The sequence below is a fragment of the Diadema setosum genome, chromosome 17 (assembly GCF_964275005.1).
Source record: "Diadema setosum chromosome 17, eeDiaSeto1, whole genome shotgun sequence".
NCBI lineage: Eukaryota > Metazoa > Echinodermata > Echinoidea > Diadematoida > Diadematidae > Diadema > Diadema setosum.
Genome location: NC_092701.1, coordinates 25,310,870 through 25,327,863, shown reverse-complemented (window position 1 = coordinate 25,327,863; position 16,994 = coordinate 25,310,870). Strand labels below are relative to the sequence as shown.

General features: G+C 36.9%; 1 protein-coding gene across 1 annotated transcript in view; it reads right to left on the bottom strand.

Moving 5' to 3' along the window:
• Positions 1–8,020, bottom strand: part of LOC140240907 (uncharacterized) — a 41,049-nt gene extending 33,029 nt beyond the window's left edge. Inside the window, exons 1-4 of the mRNA XM_072320685.1 lie at positions 7,927–8,020; positions 7,316–7,381; positions 6,634–6,702; positions 5,388–5,520 (exon numbers count right to left, since the gene is read on the bottom strand). Coding sequence (XP_072176786.1) covers positions 5,388–5,520; positions 6,634–6,702; positions 7,316–7,381; positions 7,927–8,020 — 362 coding nt within the window. The remainder of the gene's footprint in view (positions 1–5,387; positions 5,521–6,633; positions 6,703–7,315; positions 7,382–7,926) is intronic.
• Positions 8,021–16,994: the final 8,974 nt, after the last annotated feature.

The following is a 16,994-nucleotide window of genomic DNA, read 5'->3' as shown; positions in this document are numbered from 1 at the left end:
GTCATGAATGAAATTGTGCCAGGTATTTCCTGATAACACGAATTCCGGTACTGCATAACATCAGACAAACTATTATTTCCTCTGTTTTCAATCCAAAGAACGATGACTTATTTGCCCTTAATTCGATTTGACAATATTACATGTGAAATTCATACCTGAAATTACTTTATACAATGTCCCATTGAGATTACCAAGTACCATAGTTATGAACATTGTGTATACAACATTCTGGGTTAGTTGAGTTATCAAATGTCCCTCGCAGGTCCTATTAAAGCTCTCAATAGTGTTTGTTGCTTTCTTGTATTTCTTATGTTAGCTCACTTCCTCCCTTTCACCGTAACTTGTTAACTTGTAACTTGTTTCACAGATATCACCGTAATGATGATAACTTATAGTAAACATTTATAAACATTGGAATTATCCGAAAGATCATGCATTATTATGAAATATTGTGAGACATTTTATGTTCTTAAGCATATTTCTCATTTTTGGTTGTTTGTTGTTGTTGGGTTTTTGTTTTGTTTTGTTTTGTTTTGTTTTTTATATTTTAATACACAAAACCAGCTTCTTCAGAAATATAGCAAGGCACTTGCGATATCTGATTAATCCAGCCTGGCACGAAGAACGAAATGCCAGAAAACCTTTTTATAATTCACTAGCAAATACGTGTGCCGTCTACATTGATACCACTGAAGTCTGACGACGTATTTACCTTAGATTATATTATATATATTTTTTGATAGTAGGGTGGAAAAATGAGACTATTTAAATGATGAAATGTCCTAGTCCAAGCTAGAAACATGATGAAGTTCGTGCGTTCCTATAATTTTAAATTGCATTCATTTACCAATGTACTTCGGTAATTATAACCCAACACACCTGATCTTCGTGCATACACAAACGTCCTGGTAGGTGTTACGAATTTGCCCATGTAATCACTTAACAATGTGGTTTTCAGGTTTTATGATCATGTGTATGCGATCACACGTGCACGATCGCGAATGTTTGTAAACACCACCAGTTACGTAATCTCCTTTTGAGTCATTCGTTTTGAACCGCAGCCTTACACACTTCGCCCAGGTTGAGTTTAATGTTATGAATGTATTAAGCTTTATGGGCGTGCCTGACGGAATTTTCCATGTATGTAATAATGTTCATGTTAAAAATACATTGGTCGTGTCAGTCGACAATCGGACTCCGGTTAGAGAGGACCGTTATCACTTTCTCGGCGTTCCCGTCTACAATCTTGGGAGGAATTGCTTTCCCCAAGGAACGTGCTCTGCTAGGTGAATTTTAAGTACTAAGAGGCGAGATAAACCAGGACATGCCGATTTGCCTCTAGCCCGTTTTCTTTCGACGACGACGGCGACAATAAGTCTTCGCCGATTTCCAGGTGAACCACCAGACGGTCTTGAGCCAACGCCCACCTGTGACTGCTGCACGGTGACTAGTGGGAGCCGCGCCGAGGTCGATGCAGGGTGCCGAGACGCTGTGAGGGACCACGCGCACCCAGCGGCCAACGCCCTTCTGTCTGGCATAGTCACAGCGCTGCAAACTGTGCTGAGATAGCGTCGCCCGCTGATCCAACGACGTCCCGTGTATTGACGCGTTCTCCACGTGGTACTTTTGTGGTAGCGTCTTACGTCGCCTCCCCGCCACGTCGCAGATGAGTTGGGCCCCGACGTTGACTCTCTTAGGGTGAAACCGTGGCCAGGTATTACACAATCTGTACTTATGTTTTCTTAGTTGAAACGATCCCGTCTATCTTTCATTGTTATGGTTGATTTCGCTGTAATGTGTTAAACAACAATTTTGTTATTCCGGTTGGAAACTGATTGTTAAATAATTTCCTAATAAAAACCCGGAAGATTTGTTCATTTCAATTCACTGAGACCGCCTTGCATTCATTTGTGTGAACTTGACCGTAACAAAGGAAACAGGTATCTTCAATGAGGTATAAAGATAGATCATGTACCTTTGCAGCGTATCGAGAAAACACTCCAAAATAACATCCATTATTACTGTGTATAAACATGAATGTGATTTGTCCTGTCAAGGATTCCACTTGTTGCTATGAGTCCTAAGTGTATTTACAAATCAAGTTTATCTTACACATCTTATAGTAACTCAACCAATATGAGTTTTCACAAAATGGAGTTAATGTGTCACTAACACGAATATTGCAAAGAACGGGTTTTGAATGATGACAATGATGCTTCATGTATAATATTCATCAGTGGATTATGATAAACATCACAGGTTATAATTATTTTGCTTTGCGTTCGTTCATAAATATCACTTTTGCTTTTCACTTGAATTCAACCTGTTAAGGACGAAGGTCGAATCCTCTTTGAAGGCCCTCTTCAAAAAGTCATTTGTTCTCATACTTCCGGGTTATACTGCATGGTTGTAATTAGGTTTATAAAGCTTAAATGATTCCCTAACGCTCCATGACGAATAGTTCACCGATAATTTAGCCAAAATATAAGCTGATATATTGGAAGTTTTGTTTGTGCGCACCTTCTTATTATTTTCGGATTAACAAACCTTCGGAATAACAAACCTTACAATATTTTTGGATTAACGAACCTTTGGAATATCAAACTGTTTTTCAATTTGAGATTGACGAATTTCCGGACGAACGAACCTTATGATCAACAAGCCTTAGGAAATCTGAAATTTATTTAATTTTCGGATATTCGAATCTATTATATGTTAGGATTAACGAACCTTCCAAATTCCAAATTTCATATCATTTTTAGACCAACGAACCTTCTGAATTACTCCGCAAATTTTCGACTTAAGGAACCCAATTTAATTTTTAGAATAACAAACATTTATTTATAGGGAATTTGCGTGTTATGGAATAACGAACATCCCGAATGACGAACATCGTATATTCGTCGTTGTTGTGAAATTATTTACCAGTTTGCAAAATATGTATAAAGGCATCTTTACAGTTCTGGTTCGCGAGGAATACTCTCATACACTGTTGAATTGAAGTGATCTTCTGTTTGGGGGGAAATTTCGTTTTCGTACAAATCTATCTTTGTGGAAGACAAGCTGTTGTGGCTCTCACAACCATCATTGACGCTTTCACCAGGATCTGCTTCTAAAACGAGATAGCCATGTTCATCCATCTCATGCTCCACTCGTGACCTGCCAGGACAGATAGATACCGCATATAAAGGATCGTCTCGGGTCATTGCATAAGGGCCAAATTCGGCATTTCCCTCGATATTCCAGTAGGTAGGACAGTACTGCGGTTCTGGAATAGACGCGGATTGTTCGGAAGCTGAGGGAATTTCGTGGTAAATTGACGATTGGCATTTCCCACATTGACTAGCGTCATCTACACCTCTGGACTGAATAGATGACGCTATGCTGATTTCTTTACCACATGGTGAGACACTTGCTTCAGGTTGAAATCTTGTAGCTCTGTGCAGACTGACATTGGAAAGGAGGTAGCCGTCTTCATCAACATTTTCTTCCTCTTTATGAAAATGCCTCGATAGAAGAAATATTACCTTCTTCTTCCCTTTCTTCTCTGAACCTGACATGTCCATGTATAGTGCTTTCGTGTTATCCGCTGCCTCATTATTACACTCGTGTTTACCACCCTGGTGTATGACGTCATGAGGACATGATCTAGTGTATGCTGAACCTCTCCCGCTCCTCTGTCTAGTTTCACGAGATCGGTCCGTTGAAGATGACGTATGACCCTGTATCAGGAAACCCACAAAAAATCGCCAGGAGGCATATCTATATGAGGATAGCTTCTGAAAAGGGAAATATCATTACTCAGCAAACTTTCATGTTTCCTCATCATCAAAATACATGATTAGAAATCAAAACAAACAGGAATGATGTTATAGAGAAAAGGAGATCCGAAAAATACCGTCTATTCTAGTGAGTGCAATGAGTCAACTTATGTCGACGATTTGTGTGTGGACTAAGTTGACATTCAAAGCTAAAAAGCAACTACAGGTACAGATTGTCAGATTGTCAGATAGACGTAGATCTCGGGGCACTTAGTTGCATTAGTTTAGCATGATCATATCAAAATATCAAAGGTACCGCTGACTGAAATATACAGTGGACTCCCGTTATAACGAAGTCCTCGGGACCGGCAGTTTTCTTTCGTAATATCGAAATTTCGTTGTAAACGAACAAATAAACAATAAAATACATATAGTGGATAATTTTGCGGAATTGTATCATAACCGTGTTCGATATAACGAGCGTGCAGTGCACTGTAATCACCTACGTCTGCTCGATGGACCGAGATAAAAGAATTTGCTCTATACCAAAGCCCGCAACACGCTCTGAATTGAAACACAATCACACACACACACTTACACACACACATACACACACACACACACACACACAAGTTGAGGGGTTTCTTGCTTTCTGTTCCTTTTTGAAGCCTGCTCACCCCCTTAAGATATATATATATATATATATATATATATATATATATATAACATTTTCACTTGTAAAACCACAACCTGCGAACCCGAATTCATGTGTCGTTAATCACCTCTGCTGAGTTCTCATACGTGTTCTCTCGGTGACCGATAGCGCCTCCAGATTTGTTGCCTGGATGTTGAGGCAAAACCCGGCCTGCTGAGTAAGTGTCGATACTGGTAGAGTGCAATGAAACAACACCGTCTGTTGAGCCTGGAGTCGAAGTGTTTAGAGGATTCAGCTGCGACTGCTCTTCACTTGAGTTGACATTTGACTGACCAGAAGCCTCTGGACGCCTATATGTATCACATCGCATAAAATAAAGAGGAAAAACGTTGAGAAGTGACTGCATACTGTCAAACTGGAGGAGATGTAATTATAGATCTCTTAAAAAAATAAAATAAAAATCAAAAAGTTATGAGACATTATTACTACGTAACCATAAATTAGCTAGTATAGTTTAATACAAAAGAAAGTTGTAACTTTTTGTTGAAAGTTTTGATGTGATTAGAATTCAATCGGGGTTTAGCTTTCCTCCTTTTATTTTCAGTTTAGATTTGATTATTGTCATTATCAGTATGTTACAAAACATCATCAGGAGAATGCACCGATAGGTAAAACAGCAAAATCTAGCCTAGATATTTTCTCCCCTATTTGATACCTTGATTTTCCTATTGTGATTTCCTAAACCGGTCTTCTCAAAGGTATGTTTGTTAAGTGTTCACCGTTGTAATCAATTGGTGGTGAGATTTTGCGAAATAAGTAACAAAAGTATCGTTATAATGACAGAATTACAAAATCAGAAATTCGATTCTCGGCGACTTTAATCATATGTTCGTGATGATTCGGTTCCACTAAATAAATAAACCACCCCATTCCCTTTCCCCATATAATAGTTTGTATTAAAAAAGAGTCACCTTTTCTTTTGATGTTTCCACCAAGCCATTATCATGGACAGTATGACAAGAACGGCGAAAACAACGCCGAGAAGGGTTCCCAGGATGTACGTAATAAAATTCATCGCATAAAGTTCGGTATCTGGTTCGGTATCTGGAAGATAAATCATTTAGTTATTCCATCGTCGCCTTGAAAGTCAATGGAGGAAGAATTTGCTCTCGCAGTTTGTTTGGGTTTTTTTCTCTTTTATGATGACTATAGGCAGAAATGACGTTTTATTTATATATATATATATATATATATATATATATATATATATATATAATCAGATCAAATCATTATGAAGAGAAATAGTTCTATTCCGTAACCTGGCAAGATTTCTCACGTTGCTGAATTATCGCAGTATACTAACATAAAAGAAATGAATTGTCTTTGCTGTCCACGAGTGACTGTTAAGATAGCATGAGATGAGAGAGTTCAGAAAATCAGATTATTTGTGCCCGGTTTAAAGTGTTGTACTCATAGAAATTCGCACACTTGACGGAAAGAGCATATGGGAATTTTGATATTACACAAACAACGAATGACACGTGAATAAGGGATTAACAAAATGTTCTGTAAATGTTTACTTTGCATAGGCAGACGTAATGTACTTGATCGCTTTTGTAAGCCATATTCGCGATTGAAGCTTTTTCAAGAAAATGCATTTCTGTTCGACCAACGCAAATGTGTTCTATGACAGTAACGATACCACGAAGACCTGATAAAGTCACCAGACTTATTATGTTTTCTTCAGTCCCTGTTGAAAAAACGCACATTACAACTTGCCATTTCTTCATGGACAATGGGTATTCTGACTTTTGAATATGCATCGTCTTTCTGTCTGTCTTGCTTTACTGTCTGCGGCTTTCTTCTTATAATGCGTTCATTGTTTAGATATGAGCTCAACTCACAAACTTTCATAAAAAAAAAGAACTGGGCAAACGCTTTATTGATTCCAATGTTATTTTCGTATCAGACTTTTTTGTCATCATAAAGCAGTAGCACTTTCATACCTTGAATTTAAATTCAAATAAAATGATGTCGAATTTACCATGAATAGTCACCTGTGGTTTGCTTTTGCCATAAAAACATAAAAAACACCCTAAAATGTAGATCAATTGCAGCAAAATAGTTTTGACGTAATTACTGCCAGTGAGAAGGGGAAAATGCAGTTAAAAAAAAACAAACACTTGCTATATGGGTTGAATCAATTACTAAACTCACATGACGAAGAAGTTACAGTAACTGTTGTCTCTCCAAATGACGTCAGAACTTGAATAGTCGGTCTATGCCCTGTGCATTTTAATCAAAACACAGGTAATACTGACAGTATATACTAGTACATGTTGATGGGAAATCTCTTAATCAGTTTGTACTTTTTGTGACAGCACTTTTCTGTGCAATATTACAGTTTTCACACTTTCCAGATCGACAATACGTACATGCATATACAGAACAATTCTTGTATCTGTCAGATATCAGACTTATTTGCATGGTGATCAAAGTACAACAGTAACTGTTTGTAGTGTATGAGTGCTCACAAAAGAGAAGTAGGCATTTTATTGAATTCATGTGATTGTCTTTGTTTTCTAACAAGTCTCAAATCAACCGTTGCAGGCAAATGAAATAATACCACTTTAACGACAACTGAATTTCGAGGAAGATGAACATTTCTCTTTAACTAATATTTTTTATATTGATTAACATTATCTTTGACGTCATCTTTGCTGTTGTTGTCACGGTTTTTCAAAAGCGCTTAGAGGCTGATCGAGATTGTGCTTCATGAGCATACTATTATTATCTATTATAATTATCATAATCATAATCTTTAGGACATTTGTTATAACACAAAAATTTTGTTCATGCGGATATGATGAGCTATATAACTGCAAGCCTTGGTACTTACCTTTAGACGTGTTTTGCATACTTTGTGTGGGCTTTGTGCTGATGTTGACATCTTCCCACTCATCGTCTGTGAACAAAAGACCCACACACAAAAATAGTGACAACCACATAAACAGAATTCGTCCCATAGCGTAGCATAAAATGTCACTCAGAAACTTCACGGACTTAAAATGTTGGCTTATTGAAACATTGTGATGAAAGCGCTGTAGTAATCTGTCATGAATCACTTGTTGATATTAAAATACATTTCACCTCTTTGTGTATGTTTTCTAATAAAGGCGGAAAATATCCAGGGGCATTTTCAAAAACGCATCATTCTCATGAACATAAAAGACCGAAATAAGACTAATCTTTCCCAATGGTTTACATGTTAGGGTAAAGGAATCTGTGCATTACGAGTTGTATGATTTTAATTGAATAAGTTTTGAATGATACAAACGCATTTGATTTATTTAGTTCAATTGTCCCATCAGATGTGGAAGTACTAATTCAATGTCGTCACAATCATTTGTCATTGTTCCACACTAATTGGTGGCAGATCACTTTGAAATGCTCCAGTGGTTATCAGAGATTAGGCAAGATTATACTGTAGAATGTATATGCACGTCACACCGTTTGTCTCCTTTCTGGCTTCACGGCAAGACGGAGTTGAAGTGTTCCAAACAGGGAAGTAGGTCGACCGCCCTGGTAGTCCCATACACTGCATTGTCGCACTCCCGTTCACGACGAACTCTCTGCCACAAGCGAGAGTTATCTTGGACCCGAAGCGTGTGATATTCGAGTCCCAATGACCGTTAGGCACAATCCCCGGATGATCACAAAACCCAACAGAGACTTTCAATGAATAAAGAAGGCAGGGATTAACTTGCCATAATCAATTATGTATATATATATATATATATATATATATATATATATATATATATATGTTAATATGCAATCATAATAATAATCAAGGAGAATATATTACAATATATCTTTTTCCTACAACATAATAATTCAATTGTTAGTCCCTTGGACCGACGCGACAATGAAGTACCAGCGGATCTCAGATCAGAAATACCAGCACCCCCCCCCCACACACACACACTTTTATTACACGTAAAAGGAAAATGTATGACTCAATCTTATTTTTCCAAGCCATGTATAGAATCACTAAGAAATATGAATAATATACTTACCCATATATTATACATGATAATTAGTCCTTGTAGTTTCTGTAATCTTAATGTATGGTGCCATCAACGAAGATAATAAAAAGTCAGTGATAATCAACTGATCAGTGAACACTTGAAAACAACAATATTAAAAGACTCATGTATTATTTACTAGGGGGTTTGGAATAACTTCTTGTTTCAATTAAAAGCAATTGCGTGTAATAAAAAACTACATTTTATGCCATCAGTGAGGACAAATTTGTGTCTTTATGATGATCATTGAAGAAGTAGCAAATACAGTAGCCACCGAATATATATATATATATATATATATATATATATATATATACTGAAGATCATTTTTGATAAGTTATAAACATTTCGAAGTAATGTGGGCATTACACAGGACCAATTAACACCGACTACGTTGACTGATGTTTGGCTGCATTTATTTTAATCTCTATGAAAAAAAAAAAGTACTTCTGATACTCACGGTTAAATGAATAAAATTGGTTGGATTCAAGCTGTGTCCTGAGAGGACATGTCCAATTGTGGGAAAAGCTTCCGCCAGAAAAAATGTTTGTATACACTTCCGACTGGAAACATATGCATCCCTCTTGGTGCATGACAGCAACGCCATTATTTACGGAGTTTTCATAACAGGTAGATATACACTCTTCGTCCGAATGAACGCCAAATCCTAAGTTAGAAACGGCCTGAAATTCCTGTTCGTTATCCTTGTAGCATCCGAGAAATCCGGGTTCTACGCAGTTTCAAAATATGATGAAAACCAGCAAGTGCGGCTTATATAATATCATCCTTATCGTTTTTTATGCAGGTGGCAATGACTTTAGATGACTAAAATAGAGATAGAAAACATACAGTCAATGGAAATAAAGAGCATATTCAATGTAAGGAACAGGGAATCATCCAACAAAGGGGATTTTGTAACTGCATACTGGCATAATGATAAGGGTTTTTTGTCACAGTTTAAACAAAATCAAGTTCATGATATGTGTACGTAAACGTGTTTGATTATATTGCAATATATATATATATATATATATATATATATATATATATATATATATATATTTATTTTTTTTTTTTGGGGGGGGGGGTGGAATCGTTTCTTTATTCAAGGAAATATTTAACATACATAACCAGGTCAATTTTTTAGATAATTGCAGGTATACATCGAAATTTACAAATCACAATTGTAAGAACATATAATACAGATGACATCCGTGAAAATAATGCGCCGATTTCAACGATATAATATTTAACACTAACAATCATTATACAATTATATCAATTCCATAAACCAAATATATATTCATACAAACATGGAGACTTTAAAACATTTCAAGGAGGATTAAAGATTAAGGATCTCCATGTGAGGTTTTCTTTCTCAAACAGTAACTCTGAAAATTGTGTATCTATCTTTTCCTTCCAATATTTTGCAACATCAACTCCGAGTGCCAATGGTACCCTACATCTCGAATCTCCGGACGTAATCCTCTGAAAGTCATGAATATTGTGATTCTTTTTTTTTTTCTCGATCTTTTCGATTTCTTTTTCAAAACACGAGCCAAAAGTGTGTTCACAAGTAAAGAGTGTATACGCATAATTATTCATGGATTCTGTATACGGTGTGTCTTACCTCGGCATTTGAGCCTAACAGCTCTGTTTGAAGAACACTCGGTGGTTTTCGATAAGCATTCATCCAAACGTAGAGATCCTGTACATTGGTATCGAGGACAATTGAGCTATGCAATAGTTTCTTAATTTAGAGCTCACGATTTATTCAAAGTAATGAAATTAGAGTTGTTTTTATTGCAACTGATTGACAAATTGCCCTATAATGTACATCGATATGCACGGAATTAATCAGTTTTTAGTAGTAGCCACGAAAGAAATCATGGGCATACATACTTGGGCAGGATTTGAAGTTACGACATTCTGATCACCGTACAGGCGTCTTATCCACTAGACCACTGAGCTTCCGCCCGACAGTTAGTGCTGGTTTTATTACTTATAGCATGCGGTGGGTACTGCGTATTTATTCAAATCAATGAAATTCTTGAGTTTTTGTTTTGTTTTGTTTTGTTTTGCTTTGTTTTGTTTTGTTTTGGTTTTTTTTTGGGGGGGGGGCGACTGATTGACACACATCGACGTGAATATCGTGGCTGCTACTTAACACTGATTCATTAGGTAGTTATCAACGTTTATGTCAGTCAGGTTCCAGAACTCACGATGTTACTAAGAGTCAGCAAGAAATGACCCATGTAATGGAAAATTGTAATGATGTTAACAGTAGTAACCAAATTTTAAAAGAAATCAAGTTATGACAATGAAAATAAATTGCACTATTCGGCAAATATTGAGTGATGAATTTACCATGTGATTTTAATCGAAATAATCGTGATCTTTCAGTGAGGTATTGTACACTCGAGTACGCATCGAGACCGAGTACTACGAGTATTAATTTCATTGTCAAATTCTGTATTCTAGTCACCGTTCGAACACGATAGGCGTTCAACCCTCCTCCCTGCTGCTGTATGATTACTGGTCAAAATCTGACCAGAGAACTCCTTTGCCGCTGGAAAGCCGAGCTCCTCACAGACTAGCTTTGCAGTTGCGTTGGTAAATCCATCAAAGCAGACATAGTTGTCTGATCCGGTGACTAGTAGGCCGTCCAGGTGAGAGGGTCCGTCAACCAGCTTCACCGACGGTGTTCCTTGAAGATTGATGAACAGTAGTTTCATGCTCTATTGCTTCAGTTTATTGGTATAGTATTGAATGGAATGCTCCATTCAAACATGGTATGAGTATTGAACGAACACTTATTGTATTGAATGAGCACAACTTGTTGCAGGGTATTAGATATAACATGGAGAATGATGATTACGCGTTTTGTTACAGAAAGTCATTGAATGAAATTCTCTCTACCATACCTACTTTGACAAATGTTTTATTTACATCAATTTATCAAAAGAGTCGTCATTGTCAATTCTATTTCGGATATAATCAAGACCGATGAACTTTACCCCGGGGACACTGTGCGTGTAACCTGATAATGCTAATCGGAAATGAAAGAACACACTAATGAATATTATGATTATATAGTGTAATAGCTGAAGACATGCCTATGGTACACAGAATGCCTATTTGTCCAGATAGAATATCAACACAAATTCAAATTCAAATTCAAATTCAAACTTTATTTTCACTTTCTTCCTTCAACAGAATGTACAAGAAACATTATTATGAATTTGACATGCGAATCGTTGAAAATGTATATAATCAAACAGGATTAACAACATGTTCATGTCTACATGATCAGTACAATAAAGATACACACACTCTATATGTGACCGTGCACCTCAAAACGAACATAAAGTCGCACCCACTGATTTTGCGGGAGGACTGAAAATAAGTGAAATGGGTCAACCTAGCCGAACTTGACTTTTTCAGATTTTCTGAAAGAGCGGGTCTTCTTTTACAAAATGCTAAAATTTGGTATCATAAAACGGGCAGGAAAGTGCGTTTTTTTAGCAGTTTATCTCGAACATTTTTGGTAGAATAGTGTGATTAGGTGTGTCTTTAGAATCCTTTTTTCATTTCTGAAAAACCTTGTCCACACTCTTCACTTTCAACTCTAATAACTTTTGAAAGGATAGCGCTACTGCTTTGAAATTTGGCATTAATTATGGACAGAATGTGTTAATGAAGCGTGCTTAATTTCAGTTTAATTTGATAATCCCTTCATTGTTGTTACTCTGGTGGTTTACTTCCTGTTTTTTGTCTCATTCATTGCACAGCCAGCACGGTTTGGTAAAGATTAAGCGCTTGAATAGACATTGTACTTCAAAGCCTCTTTTCTCAGTTCACACTTTTCCTGAATTTGTGCTTTCTTTCCAATATTTAGATAGGTTAGGAGAGTCCATTTCATTTGAATTATACATCATTTTAAAGCTTAAAGTCTGCTCTTTCAGAATATGGTCTTAACTGAAAATTCATGCCTGGCGACTTTTTGTTTGTTTTGAGGTGCAGGGTCACATATACACCCTGAGAAAACAAAAAGTGGAGGTACCCACTCAAAAGACTAAGCTTGTAACATGTGGATATCTCTGAGGGAAAGAGGGAAAATGGGGTGAAAACTTACAACTACAAAGAGTGCGGGAAACTGGGGAAGTGGGGAATAGAGAAAAAAAAAAGAAAGCAAAAGTATGAATAAAAGGGAACAAAAAACAGGGAAAAGAGGAAGAGAGAGAGAGAGAGAATCCAAAAAATTGTTGATATGCATACACCAAGGGCGAAAGCCCACAGAGACAATCAGCCAAGTGTTTTCGAAAGTGACACATTGTCGAGCAGCTTTCCAGCGGAAGAGATTCAACTGTGAGGACGAGAGGACGAGAGCACGTATAGAATACTACCAGGTAGTAAAAATAATTGGTGCCTCGAGAGAACGCAACCTTACAGTGAAAGAAGAGAAGATGATATCGTGCTCACAAAAATATTACAAAATTAAATAAATTCAGTCACATTATAAGACTTCAAAAGAAACATTTTCAATCTCTTTTTAAAAGAATTCAATGAAGGTGCATTTTTTATATCCATAGGAAGGGAGTTCCAGAAACTTGGACCTACATAAATAAAAGTCTGTTGAGCTAGCAAGGTTCTTAACAGAGTAACTGAAATTAATTTGACTGTCTAGTTGGGTATCTATGGAATGTCCGGTTACGCATAAACATGAAGTTAAATACAAACGGGAGGCAATTATTATTATAAGTATACATAAACTGCCCTAATTGTAATAAAAACAAAAATCTTTAATTTTCAGAATCTTGTTATCAAAAAACAAAGGATCTGTATGTGAATATGGAACAGTATTACAAATAATGCGAAGAGCCTTCTTTTGTAACAGTAGAATCCTATCCAATAATAATTGATTCGTGTTTCCCCATACCAAAATTCCATAATTTAAATAAGGCAATATCAAAGATGAATACAATGTTAACAACCAACGGCGTAAATCCGTACTGAGGAGTGGGGGGATGGTCACCATCACCACGATTACAAGCCCATAACCGGACCGGGGGGGGGGGGGGGAAGAAGCTTGGTGCCCCCCCCCCCCCCCACACACACACACACTTTAGGACCGGATGTCCCACTCTTTTGCATGAAATATAAAGTGAGAGGAAAGTGGCAGCAAAAATATGAAGACTATTTGTTCTTGTTGCTTTTTAGGTGATACGCTATCAGCGTATCACCTATTGTGATTGTCAAAATCTCTCTTTATTTCTTTTTATTCTTCTTTCTTTCTGGACAATTTTGTGTCATCAATATCTCAAGAATGACATTACGGAATAACATGACATTTTCAGGGAACATGTCTCATGACAATATCTAGCCACAATAAGGTTTTCATGACAGTAACATATCTATGACGTCATGTAGGCGCCATTTTGTGATTTTCGGACCATGTTACATGATCGATCATAACTTCATAAATAAAGGTCATTTCTGTATCATTTTCGGTGGACATTAAGTTCAGGTCACGCTCTATCTTACATTTTAATGCGAATTACCTAGGACATTATTACGTGCGCGTACGTGCGCGTCAAACTTTTAAAAGGCTCAAAACAACTTACCAATGGGAAATCTCGAAGTTTCAGACAATTTTAAGCGTTTCGCGCGTTCGCGTCCGTTCGCACATTTTCGCGCGTAGTGCGCGTAAGCAAAATCAAAATGCACATTTTTTGACAGATTTGGATTCCTGATACATTAAGTAACAATATCCATTGATTTCCGATCAATTTTGACCTATAACAAAGGAATGCGTTGGCGTCAAAGTTGAAATTTCGTGTGCGCGTCTATGTGCAAATATAGCGAAAAACATGTCTTTGTTTATTTCGCCATAGCTCTTTAAAACGTCTGGTTACCCTATGTTTTTATTGCATATTACAAAAACATATGAATTGGAAATAACGTTTCAAGTAGCAATACCTCCATGAATACATTATGACGTCATCATATCATCATCTGAAATCAAAAAAGTGGAATTGATTTTTTTAAGGTACTGTTTCTGAGATTCATTTGCTCGTATCTCTGTTGTTTAAGCTCAATATTATCCCAAATTCAGATATGTTGTACTTTGAACATTTGCCTTTCAAGTCCATGTCATAGTTTTGAAATTTGATGACGTCATCATGCTTTAAATTGTGTTTAAAGGTAAAGACGCAAAATCGGACAAGTTTACGTGTTATGTCTATGGGAGGTGATTTTTTTAGAAACCATGCATTGACTTGACAACGTTTAAGCACCTTTATCTCAGCTGATTTTGCTTCATTTCCTCTGAAACTTAAGTATGTTGTAGCTGTGACAATAAGCTGCAGTAATCATGCATTTTATTCTTTGAAATCTCCTCATGAGGTTGACAATTTTGCAATTTAAAACTGAAAATGAGAATGGAATGCGGACCAAACGATTCCTGATTCATCTTTCACGTACATAAGTTTACGTTCCTCTAATTTTCTCGTCGAGACGTATGGCCGAGTGGTTAGAGGCGTCGTCTTAGAAACGTGAGGTTGCACACGTACGGGTTCGATCCTCACAAGAGCACTAAAGAAAATAATAATTTTTTTATACTTTTTTTTGTGCAAATCACGTTTGCATGTAAACACACCTATACGCACACACTCACACAGTATACCTTTGTTTTGCGTTGGAGACTGCATTACTTCGATTGCTGCAAAATTTTGCAGGCTGGGCTTTTCAAACTGATATAGTATATTGTAACAAAATGAAATTTGTTCATATCAATTCAGTAACACAATGTAGTCGTGGTTACTTTGTGCTGATTTATACATGTAACAAGCTATACATTGTAAAAAGGTATTCAGTCTTCTGTATTGATGATTATTTGTCAATTAGTGGTTTTTGTGGAGTTTCAGATAGTGATAAAAAGTATGGATGATAAGTGCAGCGATAATTCCTACAGTTTATATAGTTCAAAGTTGTGTTACAGATGTTTGATACATACATTTAGCATTGTGTGTGTGTATATATACGTGTGTATACAGGTTGGCCATATGACACATTCTAGACAATTAATCTTAACTGATTAGCAAACGTGATCAGCTATGGAACTGAATATGGAACTAATGTATGATGTTAATGATTCTAATTAAACTGTTAAAAGTTTAAAGGGATAGCATAACTGTGTGTAAAAATAAGGCAATTATAAGGAAATTTTAGGGCAATTTGATAACCATGCCTATAATAATTTCATACAGGTACTAATACCTGCCTCATAGTCGTGTGATAGATCGTCATGTCAATAGCAAACTGACAACGTACGATGAATGTGTTATATATTGAACAACTGTCTTTCAAGTTCATAACGTTCCCCATATTTTCCCGTCGAGACGTGTGGCCGAGTGGTTAAAGGCGGCGTCTCAGTGACGTGAGGTTGCGGGTTCGAACCCCACAAGATCACGAAACAAAATACTTAGCTACTTTACTGTTTTATTTTTCTTCAATTTTGTATTACATATTCGTCCATGTAGAAATCACGTTCGTATATAAACGCACCTATACACACACACAGACACACACACACGCCATATCCCTCTTTTTTGTGTGTTCGAGACCACATTGCTTCGACTGCAGCAAATTTTGCAGGTTGACTTTGTCAAACCGATCATAGTATGTAATGACGACTGAGGTGTTGTACTTTGAACAATTGTCTTTCAAGACGATGTCATTGTTTTGTAATTTGATGACGTCATTACACTGAAAATTGTGATTAAAGGCAAGGTATCAAAACCAGCCGATTATAGGTTTTATGTTTACGGCACGTATTTTTCCCAAGTTGCCAGAAATGGCATAGCGACATCAGTAGTTACAAGGCCGCATTTCCGTCTAGCAATGCAATACATGTTCACGCGGCCACGTTGGTTGAGTGGGCATTGACTTTTCTCCCTGTAATATCTATACATTTCTTTTTTGCCTTACCATTTCCGTGGATGTCCCGTGGCCGAGAGGTTAGGGAAACGGTTTTGCATGCAAACTCAATTATAACTTCAAGGTGTCTATATCACATTCTTTTCTTTGTCGATCACAGATGACCGACATCTGATAACCCCAAGCGTATCACCTAACTCGTCAGTCTGACGAGTTTCATATCTCGTTTTTTTTGTGCTTGTCAGATGACTTTCGGCGGAAAATCAGACCTTAAAAGTATGAAGACATTTTTTTTTTGTTTTTTAAATATCTGTGAGAGGGAGCGGAGCGACCGAACGGGGGGAGGGTGTGTGGGGGGGGGGTATCCCTCTCCCACACGAGGAAGATTTTGCATTTTCAGACCTGAAATTCAGCGATCTGGTGCACACTTTTGGTGAAAATTTTCTTTTCTTTTCTTAAAGAAAAATAAGAAAATGAAATATTCACAATATATTACTGAAAGACGAAATCGTGGTATTTCAGCTCTTGCTCCGCCTGTGCGACATCACTGTG